Source organism: Pelophylax lessonae (genome assembly GCF_965119305.1).
Source record: "Pelophylax lessonae genome assembly, chromosome: 5".
In the NCBI taxonomy this organism is placed as follows: domain Eukaryota; kingdom Metazoa; phylum Chordata; class Amphibia; order Anura; family Ranidae; genus Pelophylax; species Pelophylax lessonae.
This window is the reverse complement of record NC_138772.1, coordinates 340,383,019-340,403,590: the sequence shown is the minus strand read 5'-3', so window position 1 is coordinate 340,403,590 and position 20,572 is coordinate 340,383,019. Positions and strand designations below refer to the sequence as shown.

Here is a 20,572-nt window from a genome sequence, read left to right as displayed (position 1 = left end):
AGGGGAGTGTCTGACGACGTAGTACTACGCCGTCAGACGATAACGAGCCACTCTGCCGCAGTAATATTACTGCAGGCAGATGTAAAGTGGTTAAAAATAAAGTGCTAGTAATTCTAAGTAATAGCATTAGTAAAAGCAGTATGTGCCTACCAGTCTGAATTTACAACTATATTGTCAAAAAGTATTGGGACACTTGCCTTTACTTGCCAATAACTTCAATGGCATCCCAATGGCATGCCAATAACTTCAATGGCATCCCAGTCTTAGTCGGTAGGGTTTATTATTGAGTTGGCCCATCCTTTGCAGTTTTAACAGTTTCAACTCTTCTGGGAAGGCTGTCCACAAGGTTGAGGAGTGTGTCTATGGAAATGTTTAACCATTCATTTGGGCGGAGGGGGATTTTGGTGTGGGGTTGTTTTCCAGGGGTTGGGCATGGCCCTTTAGTTCCAGTGAAGGGAAATCTTCAGGCCCTTTCACATGGGCTTTTGCGAACAGGTCTGCCTGTCAGTTTGTCAGGCAGGCCTGATTGTACCCTCCTTTCACCCCTATGGAGTGGCGGATGTCAGCGGTGCAATGTCCACTATGTGCCACTATCTGATCCTGTCCACCAAATACAGACAGATGGTGACCCTATTTTCCATCCGTCTGGAGGATCGAATAAAAACAGATAAGTGGTCTGTTTGCATCTGATCTCCCCATAGAGGAGAGCGGGACATGTCTGTCTCAGCACAGTGAGCGGAGACGGACCTGTCCTCCGCCTGCCAGTGGATCGATTCCCCACTGAGCAAAGCAGAGTCCACCGAGCACATTACTCGTGTGAAAGGACCTAAAGGTAATTTTTATACATTAGACCTTCCTTTATTTTATGACAAATCAGGAATCTTTTCATGCAGACTTCAAAAATTACTGTTAGGGTTACAATAAAAAACATTATAGCCATGTTCAAAATGGTTGTTTACTATATGTATTTTATGTTCTTACATTCTTCCTTAAAGTGATAATAAAGTCTTATTTATTTTTGTTTTTTTAAATGTCAAACATGTCATACTTACATACTCTGGTGGTTTTGCACAGAGCCGCCCAGATCCTCCTCTAGGGTTCCTCTAGCCCGCCCCCTCTCTCCTCATTGCCTCAGTGACTTTGACAGCGAGCGCCAATGGCTGTGTGCCTCAGCCAATCAGGAGGGAGAGTCCCGAACAGCCGAGTCTCCCTTGCAACATCGCTGGTCAGGATTGGCTCAGGTAAGTATTCGGGGGGGGGGGGGCTGCTAAAGACAGAAGGTTTTTTTTATCTTAAAGTATAACTAAAGGCAAAACATATTTTCTCTATCGCTCATTGACAGACGTAGTCTTCTTGATTCTCAAGAGCTGGGTTATGTTGTCTCCGCAGGAGTAGGACTAGGCAGAATGACAAAAACGTTCTGGCTCCACCCTAGGGGGCAGTCCCTGAGGGTATATCCTCCCTCTCTCTGCTACAGGGAATCAGTTTTTTTCTGTCTAGTCAGGAGTAAGGACCTAAGTTCCTTGCTGGGATCTTTTGGTCCTGGCAAGACTTTTTTTCTTTAAGAAAAAGACATTTTTTAGGTAGTTTTCTCCAGTGTTTTTTTCCTGTGAGATCTTCAAGCAAAAATGCCGGACTGGGCGACACTTGTGGTCACCCCAGCCGGCCTACGAGCGCGTGCAGACCATGGCATTGCGCTTGGTCGGCCGCGACATATTCAAGTAAGTATGCGGGGCCGGGCGACGGGCTGGATGTTGAAATCCAGTGGTCACCCCGGTTTCTGCCTAAAAGCGCGTGCAGACCAGTGCGCTGAGTCGGCCGCGACAGAGTCCCAGTAAAGGGACTGACTTTGCGAGTTAAAAGTCTCGCTTGGACGCCAGGTACCAGAGAGTCGAGGCGTCCATAAACCCCCACCCCGGTGGAGAGGGTATCGTGAAGAGAGGGTGCCTGTTGGTTCGGTATGGTGAGTAAACGTTCCCTTTTTTCCTCATTATGAGGCAGTATATATTATGGGCCCCTCCATATATGGTCAGTATATATCTGATACTTACAAGTCCCCCTTGTAATACAGCATGTGTTTGTGGGAAGTGGACTTGGTTCAAGAGCTAACACTCTACCCAGCAGACTGTAACATTACAGCAGACATAGGAGGGATAATCCTACCTTATGTGCAGTGTATTTCTGTAGATCCATATGTCACCTCTTAGCAGAGTGCAGGTGGATGTGCTGGGAAGACGATATCGGCGGTCCGCCGCCATTTTGCCGTAGACCGAATGCCTGTATGTCCTCAGGTCACGCCGGCCGCCATGTTTTTGGAGTCTTATGTCTCTTCTATGGGGGCGGCCATGTTTTGTGAGCCCAGCTACCTCGTGGAGGGCTGGGAACGCCGGAAGGCGTACACAGGGGGCGGAGCCACGCCTTCTGCCCGGGAAAAAGCAAACAGCTCCTTCCAGTCTGTGTAAGACAGACGCTGAATGCAGTTTGTTGGAAACTGCACTGCATCGGTTGGTGAGCCTTGGGGGTCCCTCTCTCTCTCTCTGGGATCGAGAAGCAGGTACTCTGAGGGGCGCTATTGCGCTAGGGGGAGACACACAAAAAAAAAAAAAAAAAAGTTTTTTTGTTTTTGCTGGCAAAGGTGTCCTGTATTAACATGGACCCTGCCACTCATGTATCTCCTCCGGATCCCCTCGAGGGGTCTGCGGGATCCTCCAGCACCCCATTGACAATTGAATCTTTGTCAGCTATTATGGAAACTTTTGTGTCCCGGGTGGAAGTGGCTTGTCAGGGACAGGGCGCAAGAAAGCGACCCCCGCCTAACCCCTTATTATCTGAAACTTCGGATTCAGACTCTGAGCCTATTTCTGCAGTTGCAGGTACTTCATCTGGTATTGGTGTCTCGGGTCCTGTCTCTTCAGACAGTGAGGAGGATGTTTCGGCATCCGCCATAGCCCGAGAGGAAGCGTTGGTAAACGCACTCATTGTATCTGTTCAAGAGACCTTAAGGTTACAGGGTATTCCATCAGAAATAGCTGAAACTGAGATCCCTTTTGGGACTAAAAAACGCATCAAAGTGGCGAAGGTTTTTCCATTGCCCAAATGTTTTGGCAATCCAATCGAAGAAGAATGGCGTCTGCCAAAACGCACCTTTAATATTTCTAAACGCATTGACAGGCGTTATCCGTTTGAGGAAACCCTGATTAAGAAATGGACAGAACCACCTGTGGTGGATTCACCTATTGCTAGATTGAATAAAGCCACGGTTATTCCTTTAGAAGACGCTCCGTCTTTTAAAGATCCAGTGGATCGCAAGATAGAAGCTATGTCTCGCACCATGTTTTCCTTGATTGGATCAGCTTTCAGACCAATAATTGCTATTGGTCTGGTTTCGCAGGCTGTAACTGAATGGACCAAGTGGTTACGCCGGGACTTAGAAGAAGTCCCTCAGGCGGTATCAGATTTGTTGGAACAAATGATACAGGGGTTACAGTTTGTATGTGATGCGGCGTTAGACGCCACTCCATTAATGGCGCGAGCATCAGTCTCAGCAGTGGTTCTCAGGCGTACACTGTGGCTAAAAGGTTGGTTAGCCGACCAAGGTTCCAAAAAAGCATTGGCTAATATCCCCTTTTCAGGAGAGCGTCTATTTGGAGCCAACTTAGATGAGATCATTAAGGATCTCACCGGTGGAAAAAGCACCTTTTTACCGCAAAATTTTAAAGGTAGAGGAACTCGTCAAAGACGAGGGCCTTCTTTTTCTGCTCACAAGAGGTTTTTTCGTCCAGTGGGTGAAAAAACTAAGTCCTCCAAAGCTCCTACAGGAGGCGTCAGGGGTCGTTGGTCGGGCAAGCAAAAGCCCGCCCCCTCCAGACCTGAAGATAAACCATCCAAAGCCTGAAGGTGCGCCCCCACCCGTAACTGGGGTGGGGGGACGTCTTCGCCGGTTCCCGGATCCATGGCTTTCCAGAATCCCGGACAAATGGGTTTGCGAAGTCATAAGGTCAGGGTACAAGATCGAGTTTCGATCTCTCCCACCGGCGCGATTCTTCCCTTCCAATATCCGACTATCCGCAGATCGTTTAGAAGATCTGCGGAGAGCAGTCACAGATTTACTACAACAAGGAGTGGTAGTCCACGTTCCTTGGACAGAACGGTTTCAAGGGTTTTATTCAAACCTGTTTACAATACCCAGGAAAGAGGGCAAAGTGCGTCCAATTCTGGACTTAAGAGCACTCAATTCTTTCGTCAACATAAGAAGATTCAGAATGGAGTCCATTCGCACGGTAGCAGCCTTCCTGCATCCAGGGGATGTCCTAGCGTCCATAGACATCAAGGACGCCTATCTTCACATTCCCATTTTCGCAGGACATCAGCGTTTTCTACGCTTTTCCGTAGAGGAGAACCACTATCAGTTTGTGGCGTTACCTTTCGGTCTTGCCACGGCTCCGCGGGTCTTCACAAAGGTGTTGGACCCAATGTTGGCACTTCTGCGCCAAAGAGGTATATCGATTCTAGGTTACCTAGACGATCTTCTGCTTCATGCAGAGTCTCCTCAGACCTTGCTACAAAACATAGAAATTACTATGATTTCTTTACAGGAATTCGGGTGGCTGGTGAACCAGCAAAAGTCATTCCTGGTTCCCACCCAGAGGCTCGAATATCTGGGTCTAATTCTAGACACAGTCAGGACAAGAGTTTTTCTTCCGGTAGGGAAACTCCGAAAGATTCAATCAGCAGTCCAGTTGTTACTGTCCAACAGCTGGTCTTCCCTTCGGACTTGCATGAGGGTTCTGGGGTTGATGGTGGCTTCATTCGAAGCAGTCCCATTTGCCCAGTCCCATACCCGAATTCTTCAGCAAGAGATTCTTCTCAGATGGAATCGGAATCCGGAATCCCTGGACAATCAGATACGATTGAGCAAACAGACCAGAGAGTCTCTGGTTTGGTGGCTTCGGTCTCCAATGCTCAGCCAGGGAAAGTCATTTCTGCCAATATATTGGACGATAGTGACCACGGATGCCAGTCTATCCAGATGGGGAGGAATTCTTGGTCAGTTATCTGTCCAGGGACTTTGGTCCCCGGAAGAATCCAGGTTACCGATAAATGTATTGGAACTGAGAGCGATCAGACTTTGTCTGATTCACTGGACCGAGCAGCTCCAGGGCAGCCCGGTTCGGATCCAGTCGGACAATGCCACGGCCGTGGCTTATGTCAATCATCAGGGGGGCACCAAGAGTGTCCGAGCGGCCAAAGAAGTGGCTTGCATTCTTCGCTGGGCGGAACGATTTGTTCCAGCAATCTCTGCGGTATTCATTCCGGGGGTGGAGAATTGGCAGGCAGATTATCTCAGCCGTCAGACCCTGGATCAGGGGGAATGGTCCCTCCATCCAGACGTTTTCCACCAGTTGTGCCTACGGTGGGGCACCCCGGATGTGGATCTGTTGGCATCACGATTCAACAGGAAAGTTCAGAGATTCGTGGCTCGCTCCCGCGATCCTCTAGCAGAAGCCGCAGATGCACTGATCGCCCCGTGGGGGCAATACCAGCTAATATATGCCTTCCCTCCTCTCGCGTTACTGCCAAGACTTCTTCGCAGGGTAGAGGAGGAAGGAATCCCAGTAATCCTGGTAGCTCCGGACTGGCCTCGTCGAGCTTGGTACGCCGACATGGTCAGACTGGTGGCGGACGTCCCATGGAGACTTCCTCTCAGAGAGGATCTACTGTCTCAGGGACCGATCTTCCATCCTGCTTTACGATCGCTGGCTTTAACGGCCTGGCTATTGAGACCCAGGTGCTGAAGGACAAAGGTTTGTCAGCTTCAGTTATTCCTACTCTAGTTGAAGCAAGGAAAGCGACTTCCAGAAAGATTTATCATCGCACATGGAAGTCCTACATTGCATGGTGTGAACCTTTGGGGTTCCGTCCTCGGTCTTATTCGATTAGTCGAATATTGGCTTTTCTGCAACAAGGGGTTGAGCAGAAACTGGCCTTGAGTACTATCAAGGGTCAGGTCTCAGCATTAGCCATCTTCTTTCAGAAGCCTTTGGCTACTCATTCCTTGGTGCGGAATTTCATCCAGGGGGTGCGACATCTGGCTCCGCCAGTGCACGCGCCGTTACCCCCCTGGGATCTTAATTTAGTGTTGTCGGTTCTTCAGAAACCTCCCTTTGAAGATATTAGGGAGATTCCTCTACCCACGTTGTCCCAGAAGGTGGCCTTCTTGGTGGCTATTACTTCTGCACGCAGGGTGTCAGAGCTGGCCGCATTATCTTGTCGTTCACCATATCTGGTGGTTCATAGAGATAAGGTGGTTCTTCGTCCGAATCCATCCTTCCTACCAAAAGTGGTTTCAGAATTTCATCTGAATGAAGAAATTGTATTACCTTCCCTGTGTCCTAAGCCCAGTCATCCTCGGGAATTTGCTTTGCACTCCTTGGATGTGGTCCGGGCGATCAGGGTATACTTGAAAACGACAGACTCGTTTCGCAAGACGGATTCACTTTTTGTGATCCCAGATGGACCCAAAAAGGGGTTGCCGGCATCTGCCGCGACCATTTCCAGATGGATCAGACAGACGGTAGTGCAGGCTTATTCTATTAAGGGTCGGGAGCCCCCGTTCCCTGTTAAGGCGCACTCCACTCGGGCACTTAGTGCGTCATGGGCCTTTCGCCATCAGGCGTCAGTGGTCCAGGTGTGCAAGGCGGCTACCTGGTCGTCGGTGCATACCTTCTCTAAACATTATAAAAATGATGTAATGGCATCGTCTGATGCCTCATTTGGCCGCAAGGTTTTGCAGGCCGCAATTTGAGGAGACCAGTGGTCTACCTCGAGGGTTTTTTTCCGTTGGAAAATTTTTTCTTTTAGTCTCATTCTTTGTTTATAATGAGCCTTTAAAACTTCTAGTTTGGCACCGGTTGGGCCTACTAGATTGGATTTGATTTTGTCAATCCCACCCCTCATTTGTGGCACTGCTTCTGGATGTCCCAGCTCTTGAGAATCAAGAAGACTACGTCTGTCAATGAGCGATAGAGAAAAATGGATTTTTGTAAGAACTTACCGTAAAATCCTTTTCTCTTAAGCTCATTGACAGACGTAGTACCCGCCCCTCTATCATTGAGTTGGGTTGGGTTAAATTCTCTGTACTGCTTTAAACAGAACTGATTCCCTGTAGCAGAGAGAGGGAGGATATACCCTCAGGGACTGCCCCCTAGGGTGGAGCCAGAACGTTTTTGTCATTCTGCCTAGTCCTACTCCTGCGGAGACAACATAACCCAGCTCTTGAGAATCAAGAAGACTACGTCTGTCAATGAGCTTAAGAGAAAAGGATTTTACGGTAAGTTCTTACAAAAATCCATTTTTTTTTTTTTTTTGGGATAGTGCTGGGATGGATCAGAACACCTGTCAGTTTTTATTGCTGTCTGTGCCTCTGTTAGGAAGATGCCCCCTCTCTATTTGGCCTATTTACCATTATCATTAAAAGTGAAAGTAAAAGAAAATCCCACATATTGAGTTGTCCCCAGAAAAGTAATAAAGGGGAAATCTTCCAATGAGAACACTAATTCTGGTGAGCTGGGGGTCCCCAAGGAATTTCCTTTAATTTGCAGGGATTTGCTCTCACTTCCTGTTTGGCTATGTGACAGGAAGTGAAGGGAAATCTCCGCAATGAGACACAGATGGAGAAAATCTGACAGGAGTTATAACCCTCCCTTGCGCTATCCAAAATGAAAAATGTTTTGCCTATAGTTCTTCTTTAATGCATAGAATGCATTACGATAAAAAAAACCTTCTGCCATTAGAACCACTTTAAAGATTACAATCCGTTGTGATCAGGCTTGTCATTACTAGTCCCTAAATTTTTAGGTACAACATTTTCCAGCACATTAGCACCGGAATACCAAGGAGCCACAATGATCAGCATTGAAAATGCATAAACATTTGCATTGTTTACCTCTGTCTGAAAATGTAAGCTGCCTGGCTTTCTCTGATCATAATACTTGCCTAAGCTGGTCATAGTCAGATCCTGTTGAGTTGGCCCAAATTTGAGCTATGGGTGGCTCTGTCAGCACCACCCGACATGACAAACCTAAATTTCTAAATCAACTGACCCTAATTGACAGCCAAAAGCTGACTGCATCCTGTAAGGCTCCATGTACACGGGACGTTGTAAATGGCCATTTAGGAGCAGTTGGGCGTTTTTTTCAGAAGCCCCTGAACCCACCTACATGTTATCTTATCTGTCCATGTACACAGGGTCATTTGCAGGCAGTTGAGTTCAGGGACGTTTTTTGGAATTATTTGCGTTCGAACGTGTGTTTTCCGGCGTATCAAACGCAAAAACGCGACCGAACGCGATGACCCACGTTTAGCGTTCGCAGTTTTCCATTTTAAAGGGGAATGATTTTTTTGACCTCTAGGAACGGTTCTAAACGCAAACGCCCGCTAAACGCGGGTGCAAACGCTACCTAACGGACGTTTCAAACGTCCTAAAAATTCCAGCATTCTAAGGGACTTTTAACAACGTCCCGTGTACATGGAGCCTTAGATGCAGCTACTGTTTTGGGTATTCAGGCAGGTGCAGTGCTATGGCTGCCTGAATACTGTAGCCAATAGTGGAGATTCCTTCATTCGCTCTTTAGCGTGGATGGGGTTTAACAAGAGAAAACAAAACAATGGCTAGTTTTAATCACTTATCCACAACAAACATGCAGCTAACTTGGTACGAGAAAAGTCAGAATCCTAATCTGTATACTTGTTCTAGGTCAGTGACCGAGCAATTATGGAAGCTTTGGAATCATGATACCAGGTATTTTCATAAGGAGAGTTCAGCAATGACAGGTTGCCTGAATTTTCTGCTTGGACATATCAGTTCATCTTCAGTTCACTAAGGGCAGTATAGTACGTGGTTTTGCAGTGGTTTGCTTTAAGATGTATGCCTTTTTGTAATGTATTGCATAGCTATGTTGCTACTGAACCATTGTGCAGTACAGACATCGCAAAGCATCTTTTCTGTTTAAAGGAAGCAGCTCACTCAGGGCAGAAGGAAATAATATCACTACTATTGTGAAGGTTAACTTTCAAAGGAAATGTTAGATTTATATTTGGAATGGGAAAGCGGTTAAGAGAAAATGGCACTCAGCACATTTGGACGCTACACTGTTTTTCATGGCTCTCTTTTCTGCAAGTACAAGTGCTCTGTTTAGCTAGAAGGGAAATTTTGTTTTTATTTTTCTATGACTGTGGCTTATGACCTGACGTTGTGGCCCCTAATGCTGAAATGCAGTGACGGGTGATTTGCATTGTCTGAAGACCACAGGCAGTGCTTGTATCAGCCAGTTCTGTAGAAGGATGTCGGGGCATTAGCAATGTGGGTCACGCTGTGTATTAAAGAACCCTAAGCAGACTAGAAGATGAAATTGATTTAACGAAACAACCAAAAGTCATAAAATTTATCACTGACCTGTAAAATGTTGATGTTTTCTATATAAAAAGTACAGTACTTTTCTATAGCTAAATTCCTGCAATGGCACAAAAGAATTTAATTCTGTAATCCTAAAAAATGTCTTTTAAATGTATTTTTTGTTGCCATATAAAGAATGTGCTGATAGGAGTAGAGCATTGGTGTGCGCAGCCTATTGCATTAGGGTGTGCACCCCAAAGCTCAAACACACGTGTGTAGATAGATAGATACATGGCCCTGGCACATTGATCTCCCTGCTGGCACTGTAAAAGAAGTGCATAAGCACTTCTCTCATGGCAGAGTTGGTAATCAGGAGATCTTTCCCATCTTCCCACTGCTACACAGAGCGATAATGCTAATGCAAACTAGGTTATTAGGGTGTGCGCATGCCTAAGGAGAAGAGAGCCTGAGACATGAACTTTTCAGTCTTCTGTTTTTGCTTTCACTATTCATTCAAAGGTAGACCTGTAGTTATTCCTTAAAGCTAAACTAAAACCTCCTACCCTTCTGTTTCATTTATAGTTGCCATAGCATTGCACATCAGTTGGGACACCAGCCATTTGATGGCTTGATAGTTCAGTTTAGAGCAGTGGTCCTCAACTCCGGTCCTCAGGGCCCACTAACAGGCCAGATTTTAAGTATTACCTTGGGGAGATGCAGACTAGAGTACTGCAATCACTGAGCAGCAAATGATATCACCTGGGATGTATTTCAGTTTTCTTGCAAACCTGGCCTGTTAGTGGGCCCTGTAGGCCAGGGTTGAGGACCACTGGTTTAGAGCACAAGCAACTGTGACCGTTATCATTCACAGCATGCCTTTAATGTGAGCCTCATTTACACTAGGCATACTTATTTGTGCATCCCTGCAAAGGGGCGTCTTTGCCCACACAGAGTGCACAGCTGTTCTGTGCATCCACATGCAGGCAGACCCATTCAAGTCTTTTGAGCCGCAGTGGCTGCATAGACATAGATGCTGGACCCATTTTCACAGCTGCGCAGTTGTATGTGTGCCCCCAAACGCACACTTCCAGGGACTCACACATGCACAACTGTCAACTTGTGACAAGCATCTGTGTCCATTCAGCCGCCACAACCCAATAGACATATTGGGACTGGCTGCATACAACACCTCTGTGCATTCTGTGCGGGAAAAGACAGCCCTTCACAGGGGTGTACAAATAAGTATGCCCATGTGAATGAGGCTTAACTGTTTTGAGAAAAAGTTTAATTGATGGGTTTGGCTCTGCTTTAATTGCAGCAAAATTAGGTCTCCTGCCCTTCAAGACTAGGCTGTGCTGTGCAACTCTCAGGATTGGATGGACACTTACAAATACTTTGGCAGCTGTATTTTATCTGTGTTCAGAAGTTTGCCTGAAGTTCATCTTTAGGGCTTGTTTACACCAAGCTTCATTGATCGCACAGTGGTGTCCGCTGGGAGCAAGCAGTGCAGATGTATCAAGCACTATTCATACAGCGGCATTGCTAACGTTTGGTGTCTGGTGGAAAATAAACCCTTAAAGCTTATGTTTTACAGGTAACCATTTTAATCTGTGATTTATAAATGATTTGATTTTTTAATGTGTGTTTGCATTGAAAACCGTGCATGTTAAAGAAGATGTAAGGCAACCTATGTCAATCTGCTTGTAAATATGGTAGATGAATGGCTATCTCTGCTTCATTGATCCTAAAGCAAGCCATTAGTAAATCGGAACTCCTGAACTTCATATTTGTTACAGGGTTGGTGAAATAGAAAGCAGCTGCTCATACCATTACAATATGATAACATACATTGGCATAATGTGGTGGCAATCATTCTGAAGGCACTTCAACACACCTTTCCCGCATTGTATGCACAACACACAAACTTGGTGCATTGCAGAAAATGCTTTATCCATGATTTTTGGCCTGTTGTGGTGCTTTGGGCAGCGAATATAAATAGAGAGATTGCTAATCAACATACTTGGGCCAACGTCATTTGTTTTGACACTTTCACAGTAGCAGATTCACTGAAATGCAGATTCCATTATCACTAGTGGAAGGTACTCTTACTGCCCAGAACTTTTGAAGTGTACTAGCAAAGAATCAGTAAGGAATGAAAGGCAGAACGCCTGTAGAAGAGAATGAAACCTAAGCACCTGCTAAATGCGACTATCACTCTTTAGTGTAAACACATGGATAAATATGGGATTCTAGGAGGACGATGCTGGCAGACGCCTGCTTTACTTTGTACCTTGCCTGGCCACAATTGATCAGTGCAATCATTAAAAAAATGCAAAAGCACTGTGTTTAAGGTATGTGCTAAATTTTAACTCTTTTCATGGATCAAAGTAAGATTAGATTTTATTTTAGCCCATATTTATTGATTTCACCAGTAATAAAGCTAGAGCGGTGCTCCACTACCCCAACCCCCCCATGTTTTTAGCACTATTTACCTGTAGGTATACCAGGAGGCTTCAGGTGCAGGTAAAAGTCAGTCTGGGCTGGGTTGGAATGGCAGCATGGGGAGGGGGGCTAAAAAGTAGGAAAAAAAAATACCTCAATTCTGCTTGGGGAGGAGAAATGCTGTTGGGAGTTAAGTTCTGCTTTAATATTTATAGATTATTTTAATTTATTTGGTGCCCACTGACATGTAGGATGTAGTGCTTAAACACTCCTGTTTTCATGCAAAATTTATATTCATGTGTCTAACAGGGATTCTAACATAGCATTACTCATGAAGGAAAGTACTTCTGCTCCAGAAGGTGAATTACCATGGCAATCACTGGTACAGTTATTCAGTGTTATCACAGGAGAACATATATGTATTTATTACAATAAGGACCTCAGTAGGTCTCATTCATCTGGAGTGGTGCTTGCAGAGATCAGTAATTTGGTGATTAGAAATGCTGTATGATGACAATGGCTTTCTTTCCTATTAGTGATTAGCATAGAGCTGCATAAAGCTCAGGCTGTCAACCTTTTTATTTCAAAGGAAAGAGGTGGGCAAATTATAGTGAGGGAGATTCACTAAGCATTTTACTAAAAGGACCAGGCACATTTCTAGTGCAAATTAGGCCTCATCTTCGGAATCCTAGTCGTTTTTCTTTACCTCTGAAATCCCTTTCACCTTTATTGCAGTAGTGCTGCAAACATCAGAGACATAAACTATTTCTCTTAAGATGCACTCAATAAAGAAATAGTCGGGCCATTCTTTATATTGACATGTTGGGAGGGGGGGGGATTTATAAATTAAGCTGATAATAAATCTGTCTCTCAGTCTAAGGCCTTAACCACTTTAGGACCGGAGGATTTTCCTGCTTTACGTCCAGGCCACTTTTTGCAACTTGGCACTGTGCGACTTTAACTGACAATTGCGCGGTCATGCAACGTCGTACCCAAACAAAGTTTACGTCCTTTTTTTCCCACAAACAGAGCTTCCTTTTGGTGGTATTTGATCACCTCTGCGCTTTCCATTTTTTGCGATAATAATAAAAAGAGTGACAATTTTGAAAAAATAACAATATTTTTCTAATTTGACAGTAAAAATATATCCAATATATTCAATTTTTGTCATATATTTAGGCCAAGATGTATTTAGCTACATGTCTTTAACAAAATAATTCTCAATGAGCGATTTTTTAACCGCTTTAAGACTGGAAGATTTTACCCCATTCCTGACCAGGCCATATTTTGCAATTCGGCACTGTGTTACTTTAACGGACAATTGCACGGTCGTGCGACACTGTACCCAAATTAAATGTATGTTCTTTTTTTCCCCACAAATAGAGCTTTCTTTTGGTGGTATTTAATCACCTGTGCGATTTTTGCTTTTTATATTACTTTGCTATAAACAAAAAAGAGCGACAATTTTGAAAAAATAACAATATTTTTCACATTTTTTTATATGAATACCCCCCAAAAAATGTAAAAATCAATTTTTTTTAATATTTTAGGCCAATTTGTTTTCTGCTACATAAGTTTGGTAAAAAAAAATCGCAATAAGCGTATTTTGATTGGTTTGCACAAAAGTTATCCCAGCTACTAACTATGGGAAAGATTTATGTCATTTTTATTGTTTTTTTTTTTTTTTTTTTAACGAGTAATGGCGGCGATCTGCGATTTTTTTCTTTTTTTTCGCGGGACTGCGACATTGCGGTGGACAGATTGGACCCTTGACTGACATTTTTGACACTTTTGGGGGGACCAGTGATATTACTACAGTAATCAGTGATAAAAATATGCACTGTTACTGTAAAAATTACACTGGCAAGGAAGGGGTTAACTTTATTGGTGATCACGGGGTTAAATGTATGCCTGGTGCTTACTGACGTGTGGGGGGGAGGGGATTGTGTGACACAGATCGCAGGTTCAGCTATGCTGAATCCTGTAATCTGTCCCTGCCTGTCACATAGGAGATCCGCCCGCTTTGTTTACACAAGCGGGCGGATTTCCTCACTCGATCCCCGACGATCGGGGAAGAGCAGCGGTGATCACCGCCTCTCCTCCCCTGGCCCGACTCCCGCTGTGTCTGAATACAGCAGAAGCGAGCCTCCGGCGGCGCGCGCACGCCACCCACAAGGGGAGGAGTCCAGCGACGTAGGTTTACAACGCTGGGCGGAATCGAGCCACTTTGCAGCAGTACGCTCAATGTGAGCGGTCGGCAAGTGGTTAATGCACACTGCAGCTCAAAAACCTCTGTTTTACAGGCATTTAGCGCCCCTCAATGCTAACATATGTGTCTATACACACATGGGTGTTTAGAGGCAGACAGGTTTAGAGACAAAGAAAAAAACCCACTGATATTGTGTCCAGATGCAGCATATTGGTAGAAAAAACACCCGATGTAATCGCATCTAAACACGCTTAAGTGCTAGGCACTGCAAACTCTTTAGCGTTCATTAATTTCAATAGACAGAGTAAATTATTATTATTCTGGCCAAATAAATAAATGAATGCCAAAGCGCCTAACATGCCTAAACTCATATAAGCGTGCCCAAAAGCGTTTGCAAAATCGCAGCTTAAGGCGCGTTTTTGATGCTGCTTTTACCTCCTTATACAAATGAACAGTATCTTGCTCATTAAAATAAATTTCATACTGTGAACACGTCCACCTTTGCTAGTACAATATCTAGCATAAAAGTCCAATATTTTTAACACATTAAAAAGTGCAATGACATGAAAAGATGATTGTTAAGCCCTGAAGAGGCGAGTAACAGAAGTCAAGTGCTGAAGTTTTAAAGGCCATCCTCGCCTAAAGTCTAACGTGGATATATTTCAGGTCTACGTGGTTGAGAGCAAAATTAATCACACAGTGGGGCTGATTTACTAAAACTGGAGAATGCAAAATTGGTTTCTATGCACAGCTGCACCAGATTTTGCACTCTCCAGTTTTTTAAAATCAACCCCAAATGATTATAATTCTATTGCGCTTCTATGACTGGCAGAATTCTCAATTTTGCAAACCAAAGGATTCATTTTTTGTATGGATTCTTCATCATATAGGAGTCAATTCACAAAGCTTTACCGCATGCGATAGGGGTATCAGATTACTCATTTGCATAAATTATTGCATGCGGTAAATTAAGTCCAATTCGCAAAAAAAAAAAATATTATGCAATATTTACAGGGAAAAAAAATGTGCCAGTAAATATTGCATAAACAGTTCTTAAGTCCAATTCACAAAAGGACCGTAGAGTAAAAAAGCATGCGATAATTACCACCAGGGTTTTGCTGGCAGTTTTACATGTGCTATTTGTCAAAAAACAGCCTAGGGGTCAGGGGACTGCATTAAATAATATGGTAATAACTGCTAAATCAAACAAATGCCGCGTTCAGTATTTAACTCAAAATTCTTAATGAACTTAACACTTTCACAATTGTTACCGCATGCTGTACTTTACCACATTTTATTCGCTGTTGTTTACCTCTTAGTGAATTGACCCCATAGACACCATTTTGGCCATTTAGAAATGATCCTTGGCCTCTCAGAGATATTAGGAGAGGCTGATTCTATGCCTTATTGCCCAACAGTAACTAAGATATCTTTTGGGTGGAAATGATTTGAAGACAGTGATTGGATAGCATGGAATGGTTTTAGAAAGTCCCCAATGTGTAAAGTAAACAAGTTTTGCCCAACTAGTAATCCTGCACATTTTGGCTCTGCTTTAAGCTTTAATTGCTGCTAGACAGAACTTTTGCAACTGATAAGTGCTTGTTCTTGTTAGACTTAGAAGACGTAGCCCCGAAGCTTTGTGACATATAATAAATATTAGAGTAATATAAATACACGGTCTGTGTAGTAAGTATGCAGTTATATATGCCCTTGTGAGGCTTCTTTCTCATTTTATGGATTTTGCATTTCTTAATGCCGTTTTTTTTTAGACAAACCTTCCTGGGTGACTGTTGAAGTCATGGGACTATGCTGAGGATGATGGCAGTGGTGCATGCTATTGGTCATGTTCTTATCAGCACACTGCATTCTTTGTCTGTTGCTGTGTGCTTCCTTTGTGTTGGCAACATAAATCTACATGACAGCGCGGGTGTCAAACATGTATTCCCAGAGCACTCATTTCCTGCAGTGTGTTCTGCTAAGAGGACTTGTGTGTGTGAAAAAGGCTCACACTTTCCTCCACTGTCATTGGAGAAACTTCTCTTCCTCCAGGTGCTGTCTAATTCCTTCTGTGCTGTTTGGGGACTAAGCAATCTGTGAGAGACTTGTAATTAGGGGAATGTAACTTACCAAGCACCGCTGCCTGACCCCGGCCTTGGGGTGAGTAATTTCATCATCCGTTTGTCAAATTGACTTTTATACAGTACAAATTGAATGTTATATTCTCCTTCAGATACTGTATGGTGTCAGACTTTAGGGTCAATTTTGTAAGCTGCTTGAGTTATACCGTATTTAAGTTCCCTATTTCACCATATTCTTTTTTTTTTTTTTTTAACAGTTCACATACATACATAAATATTGCATGGGTGTACAGTTGTAATTATTTCACATGAAATAGTTATGCATCACTGAGATCCTTTGTCTCTGTTAATATGTGTTATCTCTTATTTTCTCTCATTATTTTTTTCTTCACTTGAGACTCTGATCTCCACAATGGTAACCTCATAGAACCACACCCTTGCTGCTTCTGCCATATGCTTGTGGTATATTAAGCAGCAGTAGCTCGAAATAATGTATTGAATTGATTTTTAATATCAAATACTGGCAACATCAAAAATCTGACATACACGCCATAAATTCGGGTGATTGTTGCAATTAGACATAAACCACTTAAGCCCCGGAGGATTTGGCTGCTAAAAGACCAGGGTTTTTTTTGCGATTTTTTACTGCATGACTTTAACGGACAATTGCGCGGTCGTGCGACGCTGTACCTAAACGAATTTGACGTCCTTTTTTTCCCACAAACAGAGCTTTCTTTTGGTGGTATTTGATCACCTGTGCGATTTTTTGATCATGCGCTATAAACAAAAAAAGAGCGTAAATTTTGCAAAAATAACAATATTTTTCACATTTTTTTATATGAAATTCCCCCAAAAAAAATGTAAAAATCAAAATTTTTTAACATTTTCGGCCAATTTGTTTTATGCTACATATGTTTGGTAAAAAAATCGCAAAAAGCGTATTTTGATTGGTTTGCGCAAACGTTATCGCGTTTACTAACAAAGGGAAAGATTTTTGTCATTTTTGGTGTTTTTTTTTTTAACGTGTAATGGCGGCGATCTGCGATTTTTTTTTTTCGGTACTGTGACATTGCGGCAGACAGATCGGACCCTTGACTGACATTTTTGACACTTTTGGGGGGACCAGTGCTATTACTACAGTAATCAGTGCTAAAAATATGCACTGTTACTGTAAAAATTACACTGGCAAGGAAGGGGTTAACTTTATTGGACAGGGAGGGGTTAAGTGTGTCCTAGGGGCGTGTTTCTAACTGTGCAGGGACATTGCTATTGGTGTAAAAGCAAAGATCCACGGTTCTACATAGTAGAACGGTCAGATCTTCACTTTTACACAGGGAGAACTGACAGGCGGCTTGTTTACATAAGCCGCTCTGTCTTTCTCCCTTCACAGGAGCGATCGCAGTGTGACTGGCGGACATCGAGTCCGCCGGTCACACGCACTGACTTGTCTGTGAACGAGCCACGGCGGGCGTGCGCCCGCCCGCAATTGGCTCGCAAGTCAGTGACAGGCAAGTGACGTACCGATACGTCACTCTGCCTGGCCGGGGCTGACCGCCGCAGTATATAGTCGTGCGGCGGTCGGCAACCGGTTAATGGCTGTGTGTTGAGTTATTTTGAGGGAACAGCAAATTTACACTTTTATACAAGCTGTACACTCACTACTTTACATTGTAGCAAAGTGTAATTTCTTCAGTGTTTTCACATGAAAAGATATAATAAAATATTTACAAAAATGTGAGGGGTGTGCTCACTTTTGTGAGATACTGTGTGTATGTATGTGTGTGTGCGTATATATATATATATATATATATATATATATATATATATATATAATATATATATATATATATATATATATATATATATATATATATCACACAGACACACTCTTCCTTCCTTTACGATGATGCCATTTGGTAGCATTGTATTTGTTCATACTGAAAAGTTGGTGTATTGGTTACTACACTCTGCATAATGTTACTAAATGAAGCCTGAAATCTATGTGCAGTGCTGGATTCTTTCAGTTGTTGTATACTCAATAGAGGTTGCTTTGACCAAGCAATCTATAAGGGACTTCACTGCCAGAAGAGATTAGCATAAAATTAAATCCCCCCAGTTACCGCTGGTGCCTTCACATTACATTTAAATTAGAACCTTGCATTCAGCTGGCCTGGAACCCAGTGTGCAAGAAGGAAATGTGACAGGTCACTGAGCAAAGCTTACAAGCTGTATTTCTCTTGTTTTGTGCCCCTTTTGCATCGTTCAATGTACACTTCACAATTCAGCAAGTGCTGACCTGATCATGTGTCTACACTGATTGGTAGTTATAGAAAACTGATAAAGAATTTCCTCCTTCTCTAAAGCATGCCATAATCTTTATAGCCTAATATGGTCCTAACCATTATGTAATCAGTAAGACAGATCCCAAAGATCAGCTGTTTTTTTTCTCTGTATAATTTCTGTCCTTTGCCAGATGTTGTCTTCATGCTTTCTCAGGCACCATATTCATTCAGAATCTTTGTATTTCTCCTAGCTGAATTGGATTCAGAACATGCACAGAGAGTCCTTGATATGGAATATGCCCAGCAGATGAAGCTAAAGGAACGACAGAAGTTCTTTGAAGAGGCTTTTCAGCAGGACATGGAGCAGTACCTGTCTACTGGGTATCTACAGATATCAGAGAGACGAGGCAAGTGACTAAATCCTCTTGACTTCTTGGGGTGGTGTAAGAAAAATAGATTCCTGTTGTAGCCAGAATTACTCTTTCATTCATCGACGGAGACAGCGCTCCATAAATCATAACTAATGGGTTATATTGCCTCCTCCAGGAGTAGGACTAGCAGAACAAAAAACACCTGGCTACGCCCATGGGCCATCCTCAGCTGGTATATAACCACCTCTCTGCTCTATGTAATCAATTTTAATCCGTCTAGTCAGGCGTAAGGACCTATGCTTCCGGCTTGAATCTCTGGTCCTAGCAATTTTCTCCTTCCATACATCTTTTTTGTTTTCTCTTGGGAGATCTACAATTGACGGGCTAGATTATCTAGATCCAGTGGTCAGCCCATCCCAGCCAGCGAGCACGTGCAGACCAAAACTACTTGCTAGGTCGGCCACAACATAGCCTCACGAACAGAGGCTGGCTCACGAGTTAAGTCTTGCAGGGTCGCATGCGACCGGGCTTGGGTCTGAGTCGCAGTGATCCCTTGGCCAACAGCACCCCTACTTCGGTGGCTAGGAGTTCTGTCTGGAGCATTACCCGCACCATGGAAGGGTATGTACAGTCCCCCCTGTCCCCTTTAGGAGGTTTTCCTTGGGGTGGACGTGGGTAAACTCCAGGGACGGTCAGACCTGCCTGCAGGTTCCCTCCTCCCATCCTTAAATCCCTCACTGAGCTGGGCTTCCCCACTCCCATTCCTCCCTGTCTGAACCTAGAGTTTGGTGGGGGTCCCAGGGTAGAAAATGCAACAGAGACCCCTGAGGTCTCCCTGCTATCCCCACTCTATAAGGGTCCTGGGATAGTGTATGTCCCGCCCTAGTAGTCTGGAGGGGTTCCAGTGTGGGAGACCCCTAAGTGCATGAACTGCTGTTTGCAGTGTGGGTGTAGTGCAGTGGGGTCCCAGTGCAGAGTGCACAGCAGGGTCTCCCCTAAACGTGTGTCCTACCTTCGGGGGGGGGGTTTCCTTGCAGAGGGTGCAGCATTGCAGAGGGTGCAGGTGAGATCCTGGCAGCATGCTTCAGTGTTTTTAGCTGATGGTGGTCATTTTCCCTTAGTCTGGCTGGTCTCCAGTTGGCGGCCATGTTTGTGTAGCAGGATGATGTCACGGGGGTCATTTTCCCTTAGTCTTGGAGATGCTGGTGACAACTGAAGCCTAGTGGGGATGCCGAAACTCCTCCTCTTCCTCTTTAGTTTCCGCTTGCTGTGTCCAGGACATATAAACAAGGATAGCGTCCATGATGATGCTTGAGGGGATTTTTTAGTGGTGCCAAAAGATTGTTTTTGTACTGCAAGGTCTTCCTTTCCTTATGGAGCCTCAGGGTCACATCTCCCCCACTGACCCCTCATGGAGGTGGCACTGATGATTGCACTGATGGCTGTCCTGCAGTCCTTTGTGTCCCGGGTGGAAGTGTTGTGTTGGCAAAGGCCCAGGAGGAAGCATCCCCCACCTTCCCCTGCTCAGGAGGTCTCCTCTGTTTCTGAGCCTGATGCCGCCATGGACGCGGCCCATCCAGGGGGATTTAATATCACACCCGCTGACCCAACTGATAGTGAGGATTATTCCTCCATGGTCGCAGCAGCAAATGAAGACGCACTTATCACTGCAGTGTGTGAGACTTTAAAATAAAGGATGTGGCTGATGTAGCCACGGATGTGGCTGTGTCATTTGGTGCGTACAAGTCGCATCATACTCCAAAGGTGTTTCCTTATGAGCCTTATTTTGACAGATT

The 20,572-nt window shown here is 44.2% G+C and overlaps 1 protein-coding gene across 1 annotated transcript in view; it reads left to right on the top strand.

Annotated features, from left to right (window-relative positions):
- DTNBP1 (dystrobrevin binding protein 1) overlaps positions 1 to 20,572 on the top strand; it is a 154,606-nt gene that overhangs the window by 76,605 nt on the left and 57,429 nt on the right. The window contains exon 2 of the mRNA XM_082258421.1: positions 18,657 to 18,812. Within this exon, the coding sequence (XP_082114547.1) occupies positions 18,657 to 18,812 (156 nt within the window). The remainder of the gene's footprint in view (positions 1 to 18,656; positions 18,813 to 20,572) is intronic.